The sequence below is a fragment of the Empidonax traillii genome, unplaced genomic scaffold, assembly GCF_003031625.1.
Source record: "Empidonax traillii isolate 1590-97213 ecotype Southwest subspecies unplaced genomic scaffold, ASM303162v1 scaffold406:size580191, whole genome shotgun sequence".
In the NCBI taxonomy this organism is placed as follows: Eukaryota; Metazoa; Chordata; class Aves; order Passeriformes; family Tyrannidae; genus Empidonax; species Empidonax traillii.
Genome location: NW_020955599.1, coordinates 564,558 through 577,049, shown reverse-complemented (window position 1 = coordinate 577,049; position 12,492 = coordinate 564,558). Strand labels below are relative to the sequence as shown.

Genomic DNA, 12,492 nt, shown 5'->3' with positions numbered 1-12,492 from the left:
TAGGTTTGTGTCCACCAGAGCAGGAGGGGAAAGGCAAGTCCTGAGACTCCTGAGGTGGTGAACAGCAAGTTCTCCTGGGTTTAATTCACTGCCTAGATTTCACTAATGCATTTTCAGATCCACTCCCATAGAGCAAAATGGCTTGTAAATCAGTGTCTTGCAATTCACATGAAATTCAGCAGATTGCTATACTTTTTTTTTTTTTTTTTTTTTGGTGGCTTCCTAAACAGAGACTTAATTTTGTTCTCCTGTGTAGATAAACTGTATACAAGCATATTTAAAGGCACACTAACTCTTATATAGACATGAGGCAATCATCACCAACATAATTACAGAAATTTGGGCTTTCAAGGCTTAGAAAAATACTGTAGAATGTGTTCATCTCTCAGGTATTTTTTGATGTCTGTGGGTAGTTATAGTTTCCTTCTCAGTGTACAGCCCACTTTTAGTTTAGGTTTCTTTTGAAAAGTTCAGTCAGTCTTTCTGTCTGTCAAAATCAGACCCTTCAGCTTAGTGGGAGAAGAACATTATTTTAAAAACTTGTGTTGCTGCCACCTGAGCTCAGCTGTTTGGAAAAACCTAATTTCTGCTGGATATTGCTGGGCTTATCAGTGCTTCATCTCGGATTTGTTTTAAGTGAGTTTACCTAGAAGGAATCTTGTTTTCCCTCAGTGTTCAGGAGAAAAGGAGGACAGTGCTCCATGGGCTGGAGCTGGAGAGGTTTGTTGCGAGGGTGTGGGAGTGCCATTAAAAGTGGGATTATGGAGGGAATAATTGCAACTGTTCCTTTGGGGCCATCCCCTCCTCTGGTTTAAGTCAATTGCTCCTGGCACGGGCATATCTAAAATAAATAAATTGTGGGGTAATGGCTGTGTTTGTCTACGCAGCACAATTGCTTTACGAGCAGTGATTGCTCTGTATCCACCAGAGCCAGGGACGGGGAGGGCTGAGGATCCTCCTGCCCTGGGTGCCCAGGGGCTGCTCCGGGTCAGCTCCCATCTCTGGCCAGTGCAGTCAGGAGGGAATTGTCCCCTCCACGACCAAGGGACACACAGGGATGCTCTGACTGACGTGTCCAGGAGGAAACCTGCTCTCCTCAGTCCCTGTGTTCTGAATTGGGGATGAGTGTGCCAAGGCTGACAGATTTTTGCTGCCTCAACTTCTGGCTTCTCCAGCTGAAGAGAGTAATCAAAAATGAACCCCACAGAGGTCTGAACAGGGCAGCATTAGGGTGGTCAGCTGCTGTTGGTACACCACTTCTCTTAAAAGGTTTTTAAACTGGGTATTTGGAAATTGTGCCCTTGAAAACCTTGGTCTCACGTTTCCTGGCTGTCCTTGTCGAAGGTGGAAAACACTCAGTTTGTGGTGGCTGATCATTGGGTGTTTAATGCAAATAACTGGGCTGGTTTTGGTAGGTGTCTCAGGTCCCTTATGAGGAGGCTAAAACCAGCTTTGAAGATAAATCAGTGCAAGAATTATTCTCTTTCCTTGCAGCTCTTGCATGTGGGGAGGCCCGTTGGGTCACTGAGTCCCTCCCTCCATCTGCCGGTTCAGCATGTTCCTGAGCACCAGCCAACCTCAGAAACAGCGTGTTGGGAGAGAAATGTCAAGTGGACTGACTTTTGCCATTCAGTTATTAAAGAACAGATATAGACAGTGTTGGTTTTGACTGTGGGTAAAGCCTTAGGATAAGTCAGTGTTTTATAAAGAGCTCACCCCACTGGGAATTGGCTCGTGCTTCCCGAGGTGGTGGAGCTCCATCCCAGCAGCTCCTGGTGTGCTGGAGATGACATCACGTTGATGGGTGTTCGAACAGTATTCAAAAATACAAGAAAAGTGGGAGTGAGGACTTAACATGGTAAATAATCCGTGCTTAAGCCTCCAAAAATAGGGTTGTTGTAGCCAGCTGAGCCCTTGGTAAGGCTCAGCTCCTGCCAGGCTGCTGACCAGCAGGACACTGCTCCTGTTTGGGAGCAGCAGGGCCTGGCCTTCCAGTTTGCACCCTGAGGTGCTCAGAAGCAGAATCCAGCTCTGGAGTGATGGCTTTGCAGGCTTGCCCAGAAAATTCTAAAGAGGATCTGGTGAAGCGCCCAGCAGTGGAATTCAGTCATATCTGAACTCCTGCCGGGCTTAACAGGACCTTTCTGTTCTCCAGAACTATATGATGGTTATAGGTGAGGCTGCTAAAGATTTTATCAGTGGAAATGTCAGTGAATTGCAAAAGAGCTTATTTTAGGGGTTTGCACTGTCTGTGTTTGTCAGGGGTACCATATTGGGGTACTTTGGGATCTTCCTCACTGAAGAAAACAGAAGGAAATTGAGGCTGTATCCTGGAAAGTGATGCAGGAATTTGCTTGTCCGTCCCTGAGCCTGGTCAATGGGCTGAGGTTATTTATTTTTGCCAAGGAAAAAAAAATCTCTAATGGAAGTCAATAATTTTGACCTTCACGTTCCCTTGGGAGCAGCTGTGGTGAACATCTGCCTCTTGCAAAGGGAAAAGCAATCCCCCTCACACCCTGAACCTTAATGCCTTTGCAGGAAGGGGTCATTTGGAAGTAGCTACATTTCTTGTTGACTTAACACCTCTCTGCTTCGGGCTGTATTAGTTCAGGGCTTAATTTTGAGGGAAGGCAAGTTTTGTAGCCTGAAGCTGGTACTTACCATCCAAGCCAGGCAATGCAGAGCTGTATTTTAGTGCTGCTAATTCAGTCCCTCTGCATATTTGTGTATGTTTTGTGGCATCCATCTTAAAATAGGTAGTGATGTTTTTCTGTCCACTTGTCAAGATAGAATGGGAACAGACTGTGTGACATGCAGAGGCTGAAGGACTTGGCATTAAACAGGCAACCTGGAGCCGAATGTTTGCTTCTTTGTGCAGATTCCAGAGGGGCTGAGACCCCTTTACCTGCATATCAGCTTGGCCTCTCATCTCCTGGTTTTCCTGAATTTGTTTTTAATTGTACAAAGGACACAGATTTACAGGCATGGGAATGTCTGTAATTGGCTTTGATTTAAAAATAATGAAAACTGTTGTTATTCCCACCAGCACCAATCCTTTGGGGGTGAGGAGGGAGAGAGCTGGTTGGGGCTTTTCAGAGGAAAATTGGAACTTCAGGTTTTTGTTGCGCTTTCCCAGCTGCATTATCGGCATCACCTTTCAGATCTCCCTGGATCTGTCCTTGCTGAGCTCCAGCCTTGCTCAACAAACTGATCCTTACACTTTGGGTAAACAAGATAATGCTCAGTGAAAGGGAATATTTCTCCCAGGACAGCGTCAGGGCCGTGCTCTGTAATAAGCAGAATTTCCTGCTGCTCAGCTCTCCTGGTCCTAGACCATTTAAAGGTGTGATGTCTGAGAGGGTGGAAGTGCTTTCAGTTATTTTTCCCTGAAATCTGGCAGTGCTGGCTGGGGAGCAGATCACAGCCTGCAGGGGAGGAGCAGCTTGGAAGAGCCCCGTTGCTCCTGCTGCTTGAGACCTCAGACACAGGATATTTTGGTGTTTTGAACTCTGTGATCAAAAGGCAGGGCTTGAGAGCATCTCCTGCAAACCAGAGAAAGGGGCTCGCAAAAGATGCCTTTGAACTCTGATTCCGTTGGGCTTTTTCCCTGGGCTCGTGGTGGTTGTCTGGTTCGTGCTGTGACACATCAAAACTCGCCTGGCTATATTTATTTAAATGACAGGTGGGCTCTGTGTCATTCTGGCCAGGATTTGGGGTTTTAGAGAAAATAAACTTCTTAATACAGTGGGAGTTGACAACAGTCGGTGTCTGTCTCCTCAGTGTTACATTTAGGCCAGCTATTTTAAACCCAGGATTGAAGTATTGCTGATTTCACAGGGATTTGTCTTCTTGATAGAATATTTGACTCAGAAAAATCTTAATCTTTCTGTTTTTCCATGCAAAATCCGTTGTCAGGCTTATTCAGTGGGTCTTCACCTAGTTCTGTCTCGGGGCCTGCAGGTGTGAGCAGGAGGCTGCTGGCGTTGGTTGTGTCAAAATGTTGGCATGACCAAAAAAATACTGGCAGGCATCACGTCCATGTTTTACATCCCCTTTCCCAGGAGCACCATCCCAGCACGGGAGGGCCTGTAAAATGTGCTTGAACCTGCCTTTGATTCTGACAAAGGATCGGGCGAAGAAATGTGTTGTGATTTAGATACAAACAGTGAACAGGGGCATCCCACTCTTCCCTCCCTTTCCTGTCACTGAAGGCGTGGAATGGGTCGATTCACCACTGAGCATCCTTTGGGATGGAAATGGCTGCCTGTAAATCATTCCCACGTGGAATGGGATGCCAGCAGCTGCTGTTTTTCCCCTTGTCTGTTGTTCCAAGCAAGCACTCTGCCGTGCTGGGATTTCTTTGATACCTGAAATTCCAGTGCAAGAACTCGTCCAGTTTTTCAAACTGAAAAGCAATCACAAGGGAAGGGTCCTGTTGTTGTAACCTCTGGTTCCACCAAGAAATTCTGCCTCATTAACCTGGTCCTTTATCCTCTCTTCTCCCTTCCAGGGGCAGTAAGCCAGAGATGACTGACAAGATGTCGAGCTTCCTTCATATTGGAGATATTTGTTCTCTCTATGCAGAGGGCTCAACAAATGGATTTATTAGCACTTTGGGGTAAGAACAGCTGTTCTCTTGTATTAAAAGCACCGTAAGAAGGACTAGCAGAGCTCAGCCAGCTCTCCTGAGCCTGATCCCAGGGAATGCTGGGTAAAGCAAGGTAGTTTTATGTATGGATTTGGCCCTACATTTAAAGATGGCCTGAAGTTCAAGTGGCCAGGGTAGATGGGAGGCTGGAGAGTGTATCAGTGGCTGTGGTGTGGTTTGGATGGCCTTGGTGGGGAGGAAGGACCTGGTCAAGTGAAGGTGTGGGTAGAGGGAGTGGATGCAATGAAATGATTTTCGTGTTGTTGTCTGTCCCGTGTCCATCCGTGTGTCCCGTCCTGTCCCTCCCTGCCCCTTGCCCCAGTCAGGGATGAATAGACCCCAGTGCAATCTGCTGACTGGAAAAGAGGATGTAGCATAGGCCATGTAAGTAGTTTAAATATATATATATAAGTAAAAAGAAGCCCCGAGCCAAATGGTTTATATACCACTAACTCACCACTATGACCAGTTCTGTCTTAAATTGAGGTTTAATTTGAGGTTTCTCACACCAATAAAATTGTTGTTCTCCAGTGAAAGGAGAACATGTTCTGACCCTTCTGTTTGCCCGAGGCAGTGGCAGAGCCCTGGAGCCGTGGTGGGAGCTGTGCTGTGCCAGCTCCTGCTTCCCACGGAGCTCCTTCGTGCCTCCTTCCCAGGGACACCGAGCAGGGGCTCTGCAGAGGGTTCCTCTGGAGCAGTGGCGAGTGCCTGCTCCTCCAGTGACCAAAAAAGTAGCCTTTCATGTGGGCAAAGGAAGGGTTGGCAGAGCAGAGCCGTGGAACTGGAAGGCAGCTCTGAGGAGGGGCAGGGGATGTTTTATCCTGCTGAGGAGAAACCTCTCCAGACACGGAGACCTCGCAGGGGGCTGGATGAGAAGCTCCAGGAGCACATCTGCCCCCTTTTCCCAAAGCCAGGAGGAGTCAGGGGGAGGGAACAGCGTGCATGCCACGTGGCTGTGGGACCCCAGTGCTGAAGAGCAGCCAAGAGGCACCAGGAAGGTGGATGTGGGGAGTGGGCACACACACAACATGCTCTTTCTCATTTCCAGTAGCCGTAAGGGCCTCAGGGTGGGTTCAGTGACAGCAAATTTTTTGATGCCTACTGTCCAGATGCATCTGATAAATGGAGCTCCCAAGCAGGGTACAAAGACAGCATCCTGGTAAGTGTCTCGGCAGGAAACCATGGGCTGGAATCTCATCCGAGCGACTCCAAACTAACTTGTAGGTTTAGTCCTCTAGCTATTAGGATTCTGGAAAATAAGGGGGCAGAGAAGGAAGCAGACACTGAAGATGCACCATGATCTATTATAGGAAAGAGAAGAAAATATGGGATGCTGCCAGAAAGGAAAGAAGGTATGATAAAAGCAAGGGGTGTAGTAAGTAGGGTCGGTCGAATAGTATTTGGCAAAAAATGTATTTGACAGATTTCCCAGGCCCTGGTCAAATATGCCACGTGCACTCTGCAGTACTCGATCAGTGACTGGCCAAATACTATCTGCTGATCACTGGCAACATGAACTCTATGGTACACTTGGCTATTTTCTTTCCCCCCCAGTCCTGAAGTTTGGCAGTAACCGATTCCTGAGCGAGTAGAAAGCCGTGATGTTCTGTCGGATCCCACCCGGTGCATGATGACCAGTATGCAGTGGCTGTGGCTTTGATGGCATTGCTGAGCAGATATTTTTCACCATGGGTGGTCCTTTTGGGCATCACAGGCCCCGAGCACGTGTGTTTTCTAGGCTTGATGAGATGTTCTCGTGGCGGGCCCCGAGCCCCCCCAGTGTTCCAAGGCTCCTCTTTGATTTGGTTAGAGCTGTTTTAAGGTAACTGCATTATGCAATGGCCACATATCTTCTGAGCCTAATTTAAGCCAGAAATCCTAATTGCTATGTGAAACATGAAATGCATTATCATCTTAATAAGCCTTCCTAATCTAATTAGTTTTGTCCCATATTTAAGTTAGTCTTTGTCCCGGAGAAAATTAAAGCAGCAGAGGAAAGATTTGGTGTAATTGTCCTTTAGCCCATGTGGAGTTTTGACAGTCTGATGTCACAACAATGTGTAATGACTTGTTCATGTGGTTACTGAAGGTTGAGGAGCAGATACCACTCTACATTCTATTGCTGTCCTAAATCTCTGTTCCTAATTAATATTCCTATGACATGACTGTTGCTTAATCAGGACTTTACTCTCGCTGTTTCCCAAACTCAGTGCTGTCATCAGGATGATCCCTGGGGTACAATGTATCCTCTTCTGTGTTTCTCACCCTGTAAAATTTTTCTCTCCGTAGTTTGGGACGTTCCTCTTTACTTTCAGTTAAATCTCAGACGAGAGGGATACATTGCACTGAGATGATCTCTGTGTGGGATGATCAGAGTAACCCACTTGATACTTTCTGGCCCTTAGATCACCAGGAGCAGGTGCTTCAGCTCCAGTATTAATACCAGTCATGCTGGAGCACCTCTATGTGTATATATAACCCTGAATAGGGAGAAAATCCATGGGGAAAAAGCAATTTACTCTGAATGTTTTGCATATGCGAATTTTAGATGCGTAGAACTGTTGAGTCCACTTAGTGTCTCTGATCTCTGAATTTTTCCTGCACTTGATTGTTTTCTGTAATTGTTGTCTCAAGATGCTCCCTGCATGTGACCAGCCTCTGCAAGGAACAACTCTCATATTCTAGGTCTCAGTCTCTCTCAAGTTGATCCTGCATGAGAATGGACCTCTCAGACCTTTGACCTTGGAGTTTTACTTTCTACTTCTGTGTAGAAGCCTCTTTGACAGATTGGTTTTTAGGGCCCAAATTGAGTCATTAAGGATCAAATCAAACCACGAAATGTTTGGTTACGGCTGCAGTTTCGCAATTTGGAGGTGGTGTAGCTAAAAGTGCAGTTCCTCCTCGATCCAAAGTGTGCTGGGGGCAGAGCAGTGGGAACAGGTGCATCTGAACTCTTCCCTTCATTCTGTGGGGTTTTTGCAGATTCACATTTGTGTGTTCACACAAGCTCTGTCCTGGCACTCCCCACTGGAGTCTCTTGGCCTCACTTGTCCAGCTCCCCTCCTTCCTGGTGGAACAGGAGGAGGTTGGCTCGACCCCTTGGCTCACCTTGTGTTGGCCTGGTGAGCAGGAGGGTCTCTTTGTGCCTTCCTTTCCCTTGGGAGGCAGTTTTTACCACGGCAGTGACTGTTCCTGCCATTTTCTAATACATGAGGGGCCACAGGGTCAGAGTCCAGTTTGCACAGTTGTCATGCTTTGCTGTTCTCTATCCGTATAAACACATTTTGAGCGTGAATCAAATCTGTCCAAGAGGCAGTGGCTGTTCTAAGGGTGTCTGTCACCTCCCTAGAATATGGGCTGTTCTGTCTGCACCTCCAGGAGGGGACATAAAGATGATGCAGAACACAGGAGCAATGACTTATTTGTTGTCCCACGTACCAGGAGCATAGCTCTGGGCAACAGTACAAATTAGCTGCATGCTTCTGACCAAGATCTGGCATAAGATGGCATTTGGGGAATGTTCTCTGCTCAAGTGGCCACTCGGATGAAACATTGCAAGTAAACCACTGTGGTTTTGCTGACGAGGATGTGGGGAACTGCCACAGGGGATAAAATCTCACTTTGCTGCTCATTTCTTTGCAGCCTTGTGGATGATCGGTGTGTTGTACAGCCAGAGGCAGGTGATCTTAACAACCCACCCAAAAAATTCCGAGGTAAGTTGGTTGGGCAGCTCGTTGCCCTGCTGGTTAGAAATGATTCTTCACTTTGTGCAGCCGTGTGGAACAGTTTTCTGACCTCTGTGCTTTCATATTTTAGTGTCATCTTCTTCCATGAAGGACAACTCATGGAGGGGGGAAAAAATATCTGTGTGTGAATGTCTGTTGTGGTTTAACCTGAGTTGGCAACTCAGCCCCACCCTGGTGGGATGGGAGAGAACTGGGAGAGTGAAAGTGAGAAACTCGTGGGTTGAGATGCAGACAGTTTAATGGATAAAGCAGAAGCTGCACACACAAGCAAAGCAAACCAGGGAATTCATTCCCCACTTCCCATGGGCAGGCAGGTGTTTGGCCATATCCAGGGAAACGGGGATCTGTCCTGAGGGACGGTGCCTTGGGAAGGAGGACAATCCTGTCACTCCAAACACCCCCCAGCTCTATATCTATATCTATATATATCCATATCCCTCTCTCTCTGGTGTGATGCCACATGGTGTGGGATATCCCTGGGGTCACTTGGGGTCACCTGTCCCTGCTGTGTCCCCTCCCTGCTCAGCAATCGCTAAAACATCCCTGTGTTACCAGCACTGTCCCCAGCACAAAGCCCAAAGGTGGCTTGTACCAGCTGCTGGCAAGAAAAGGAGCTCTGTCCCAGCCCAGAGCAGGGCCTGGAATGAAGGCTTTGGGAGGGGATGGAGATGGGGCTGCCAGCTGAGGCTGCCTTTCAGATCTGTCCACACTTAGAGGATCCCTGGAAATTTCCTTTCTTTTTCTCCATTCTGTCCCTGCCTGTGAGTTACCCAGAACCAAACCTGTCTCAGAGAAGAGGAAAATAAGAAGGAGTAAATGTTTGCAACAACTATTGTTGTGTGACCTAACTGGATGTTAAGCACCTTGGGCTTTGCTTTCGCTCTGCCAGGAAACTTCTGCTGGGTGATAAGAAATGAGTGCCTGCTGCTCTGCACAGCTTGGCAAGGCCTGACTTGTTTAAGAAAAAGTCTCAGACAGGAAGAGAAGCACTAACTGCGATTTTGTTTGCAGAGACCTTGAATTCTTTTTCCTTTTTTTTTTATTTTCACCCCTTGGATGCATCTTTTACCCAAAGGATAACTCAGCCAAATAGTCTAAAATGTTGAGCTGGATTTTACTGCCGTTTCAGATAGAGCAGCAACTGTGTGTGTCTTGTTTCTTTGGATGAATCTTGTTCCCCTGGTCATGCTTTGCCTTTTCCAGGGTCTCAGAATCACTGTGATTCTATTCAGGTGTGGCCAGAACTGCAGGTGATTGCCCTTGAAAATCGTGTACCTTCTGTGCTGCTTGTTCTGCTTGCTGTTCTTTAAGTGCTTTGGGGGTTTTTTTGCCATGACATGAAGATGTCTCATATAATGAAACTCTTCGAAAATGTTGCTGCAGTCTGTGAGTTCTTGTTGGGTTTTTTTTCCTCCCTTTTTTCCTGGAAAACTAAAGAGCTGATAATTCAAATGCTAAAGAGGCAACCTGGGGAAGTTTCAGTATTCAGTGTTGAGCTCTCTAGAAAAGAGAACAATGTTGTTATGTGAACCAGAGCCTTGACTCGAGGCATTTCTTGATGTTAAAATCATAGGAAAGAATAAAACCAGGTTTGACTGAGACTGCTGAGTGTAGATGGAGGTGGAGAGAGAGAGGGAGAGAGAAAAGAATGAAAAAAGGCACAGTTTAGGAACTGCAAGTACAGAGAGACATTTGCCTGACATAAAACATTGTGGTTAGACATTGTAAATGTTCTCATATTACTTATAATTTATACAGGGAGGAAGAATGGTGTGAACCTTTTCCAACCTTTGTAGTTACTTCAGTAAAGCTTTCACGGGGAAGTTTATGCTTAATGGTAAATGGCAACAAAACCCATAAAATTGTAGCAGGCATTTCTGTTATTTATACACATACTTTGCAAGTGTAGTCTGAGATAAAATGCTTTCTACGATAAGTATGTTCAGAAGAGGATATGATGGAGTTTATCAGACCAGAAATGGATAATACCCCTTTTCTGTGATGAAGGAAAGGCCCCCCAGAGGCTGATCTGGGGTTGTACTGGGGGTCCCTGGCAAGGCCAGGACCCGCAGCCGTGTCCCTGTGGGGTTTTTATGGCACCCTACAAAAATCCCTGCCCTGCGCATGGAACTCAAAGGCCTTCCCAAAGGGACATTTATCCAAACAGCAACACTTCCATCTGGGATATAAAGCAGCAGTGGGAAAATGGAGTGCAGTTGTCCCAGGATTTAGTTTTGTGATAGTTGATGGGGTCTCCGTTGCCCTGGGCAGTGTGACAGGGACAGCAGGGCAGTGGCACCAGGCTGGACAGCCTGGCGTGGGAGCTGGGGGGCAAATGTTGTTCCATCCAAGGTCCCTTCCAACCCAGCCCTTCCTGGGACTCCTACATGTCACCACTGCTGATGCTTCGCTGCAACTGGAAGGAACGTTTAAAACCTCATTAGAGCAAGGACAAAAAGAATCAAGGGGGAGTGACTTGCACTGTACCTTCTCAGAGGACTGGGAAAACACTGCTGTGAATGAATACCTGGTTTGTGTCTCTGTGTGACTCCCCTTTGAAAGCAGCTGTGCTGTTGGGTGTCCAGGTGCAGGTCTGTCCCATCTGAGTCACCTGCTGGGAGGAACACTGAGCTCTGGCCGGGCTTGGGAATCTTCCCTTGGGTAGAGATTCTAAGAAATGTCATTCTGAGCTTCTCAGAGCAGATCTGTCTTCTGTGGGCAGATGTAAAACAGTTGTAAATATAAATTTCATGCTTAATGGAAGCGATGAGAGATCTCTAGAAGGAGGATTGACTGCTCAGATATGCAGACATGGCTCCAAGAAAATTCAGTGTGAAACCAAACCTACCTTTCCAGTGGCAGAAGGAATCCATCCTGCCTTTTTCTTAGCCATAGGTGTTTCAGGTTTTTAAAAATGGTGTTGCCTAGGCTACACCTAATCAGCTGCATCTCATGGCAGCAGCAAGGCCCAGGCCTAGAGGGTGGGAATTTTTCTTTCTTTCCACTTTAGACCCTTGAGTGAGAGCAGAGCCTGGAGAGAGCCTCTCCTGGGAGAAGGATTTGCCAGGAATGCTTAAATATGAGTATATTCTGTCACCAAACACTGCTAACCTGCTCGGGGTGTGAAAACAGTCCCTGCCTGGGGAATGTGTTCCTAAAAGCAGCCACTTCCCAGCTGAAACGGAGGAGGGGTTTTTGTAGTAAGTCTCTACTTGAAAAAAATGTTGGCTTGGAGTTGTCCTGGGGAAAATGCAGCAGGGAAGGGCTGGGGGGAACAGGCTGATGTGCAGCAGCACGGACAGAGTCAGAGATGGGAGGGAGAGAAACACCCAGGCTGCTGGGAGGGCAGGGGCAGAGGCACCCTGAGGACACCAGGGAAAAAATGTAGAAAAAGTGTAGATGAGAGGTTAAAAAATAAGTAAAAATTCAGAAGGTGTATTAGATGGGAAAAGGTGAAGTGCTGGAGTTGAAAGAGCTCTGAAGGAAGGTGTTGGTCCAGCACCCTCAAGTTCCTGTGAGTGTTTACCTGCAGTTATTTCACATATTAAATGCTGTGTTGCCTCTCAGCCCTTAAAATATTCTTTTGACCACTTGAAGGTCTGAAGGCTGAGTTTTTCTTACTTTACCCCATCCCAACCAGGATCACAGAGCACCTGAGGCTGGATGGCAGTTATGGTCTGGGAGATTTCAATGGAGTTTTTTATTTTGGCTTTCTGAATCCACTTTAAAAACGGTGTTCTGGCTGTGTTTGGTGTTCTTCAAGTACAGTGTTTCTCCAGCCCTTTGTGCTTTCAACTCCAGCTGATTCAAGAGCCCTCTAAAGCTGCCTTGCAAAACGTGAAGACTGGAGAGTTACTTTGGTTAGGGAGTTTCTTTTTCAAACTGTGAATGTGAAAACTCTTGCAAAAGAGGTTTGTTGGTTTTTTTTTTTTTCCTTAACCGTTCTAAATGTGTAGGGATGAGATTCCTGGAAAAAAATCCCACTTGTACGAGCCTCCAAAAAAAGGAAGAGCGTGGCAGTTCCTCAGTTATGTGCACTTCTGTGGACAGAAAAGGCGTTCCATGCTTTGTGTGAAGCTGGAGCCGCTGCTCTGATTG

General features: G+C 46.8%; 1 protein-coding gene across 11 annotated transcripts in view; it reads left to right on the top strand.

The window, feature by feature from the left end:
* The first annotated feature begins 4,507 nt into the window (after positions 1-4,507).
* Positions 4,508-12,492, top strand: part of ITPR1 (inositol 1,4,5-trisphosphate receptor type 1) — a 142,505-nt gene continuing 134,520 nt past the window's right edge. For 6 of the 11 annotated variants that reach the window (XM_027893803.1, XM_027893801.1, XM_027893796.1 and 3 more), the window contains exons 1-2: positions 4,508-4,618; positions 8,291-8,361. In XM_027893803.1, coding sequence (XP_027749604.1) covers positions 4,527-4,618; positions 8,291-8,361 — 163 coding nt within the window. In that variant the 5' untranslated portion in view covers positions 4,508-4,526. Of the gene's footprint in view, positions 4,619-5,958; positions 6,001-8,290; positions 8,362-12,492 lie in introns of all 11 variants that reach the window. The other 5 variants (XM_027893794.1, XM_027893795.1, XM_027893797.1 and 2 more) reach the window with 1 other exon arrangement.